At 47.5% G+C, this 1230-nt stretch overlaps 1 protein-coding gene across 1 annotated transcript in view; it reads right to left on the bottom strand.

Moving 5' to 3' along the window:
* Window positions 1-213: 213 nt before the first annotated feature.
* EMH_0078910 (SAG family member) overlaps window positions 214-1230 on the bottom strand; it is a gene marked incomplete at both ends in the record, with an annotated part of 1356 nt that continues 339 nt past the window's right edge. Inside the window, 3 exons of the mRNA XM_013494124.1 lie at window positions 214-442; window positions 750-838; window positions 961-1121. Coding sequence (XP_013349578.1) covers window positions 214-442; window positions 750-838; window positions 961-1121 — 479 coding nt within the window. The remainder of the gene's footprint in view (window positions 443-749; window positions 839-960; window positions 1122-1230) is intronic.

Genomic DNA, 1230 nt, shown 5'->3' with positions numbered 1-1230 from the left:
GGAGGGTACGGCAGCAGCTGCAGCGCCCTGGACAGGAGCTTTGAGGTCCTCGTCAGTCATTTCTGTCAATAGTGTTTTTCGTGCAGTGAGCGCTTCGTAATACTCCTTGCTGCAACGTAAAACCAAGACATGAGGAAGCATACAGTCTAATTGCAGAAGCAGAAGTTGTGCTGTATCCAGCCCTTTCCCTGATTTAGCCCCCTCACTCAACACTTACTCGAAGGGAGGCTTGTCTTTCACCGCTGCAGGATCCATCTGACAAAAAAGATATGTGATACTTGTTTCTGGAGTTTGAAGCTCATCTGGTGTTTGAGTGCATGTTCCTACGGCGCAGCCAACTTTGGTACTGTTAGACGAAAGAAGGCGTGCGAGGTTGGCGCCGTCGGGTTTCGCCCAGAACTTCGTCCACTCCTCATCATTTTCAGGGTACGACTGCAGCTCTCTGAGGGAAGAGCAGCAGTTGACATCGCAATACCATGCAGAATTAGCATTTAAATCAATTGGATCAGCGACGAGGATAAAGAAGAAGCGGGTCTGTGCCGGGCACGAGGTGTATGAGAGTACATGCACCTCGCTATGATTATGGAGAACTGTTCGTCACATTATCTTCTCTTCTCAGCATGACATCTCTGTGTCGTAGTCTTTTGCCTTCTTTGATTTTGTATGCATTAGTTTAATGTCTTGTGGAATTACACTACCTACTTGCTTGTGTGTTGGTGTTGTGCTGCGGGCAGTAAAGATGCACTCACTTAAGTCCAGCTTTAAGGGCGTTCTCCACAGCTTGGCGATATTCCTGGTCTTCAGCGTCTGTGAGCTGTGCGAAAAAATGGGTCTTTTTCTGAAAATTCAAACAGAAGCGGAAAATGTCAAATATATTTTCGTGCTTATGCAGAGGTCCATAAGCGTCTAAATGCGTATTTATGCTCGCCAGTCGAACGTTTAAACGGTGGCTTTACTCACGACTTTTGCGATGGATTCTTCACACGTTTCGGCTGACGGTTCAGCTGCCGCCGCTATGAATGCAGTCTTTACAGCATCGGTCAGTTCGCTGTTCTCCGTCAATACGCCAATCCGTACAGACATCTGACCAACGCGGGCCAAGTTCACGGATGTGTATGCATCTGCAAGCAACAGAAGCTTGCCTGGAATCAGAAGAATGGATAGGCGCCCATTCCCTGGCAGGTTTATAGCGTCTACGCAACGCAGTTTACTTATTTTTTTGAAGGAACA

This window comes from Eimeria mitis, genomic scaffold (genome assembly GCF_000499745.2).
Source record: "Eimeria mitis Houghton genomic scaffold, Emh_scaff104, whole genome shotgun sequence".
In the NCBI taxonomy this organism is placed as follows: Eukaryota; Apicomplexa; class Conoidasida; order Eucoccidiorida; family Eimeriidae; genus Eimeria; species Eimeria mitis.
This window is presented reverse-complemented; position numbering and strand designations above follow the sequence as displayed.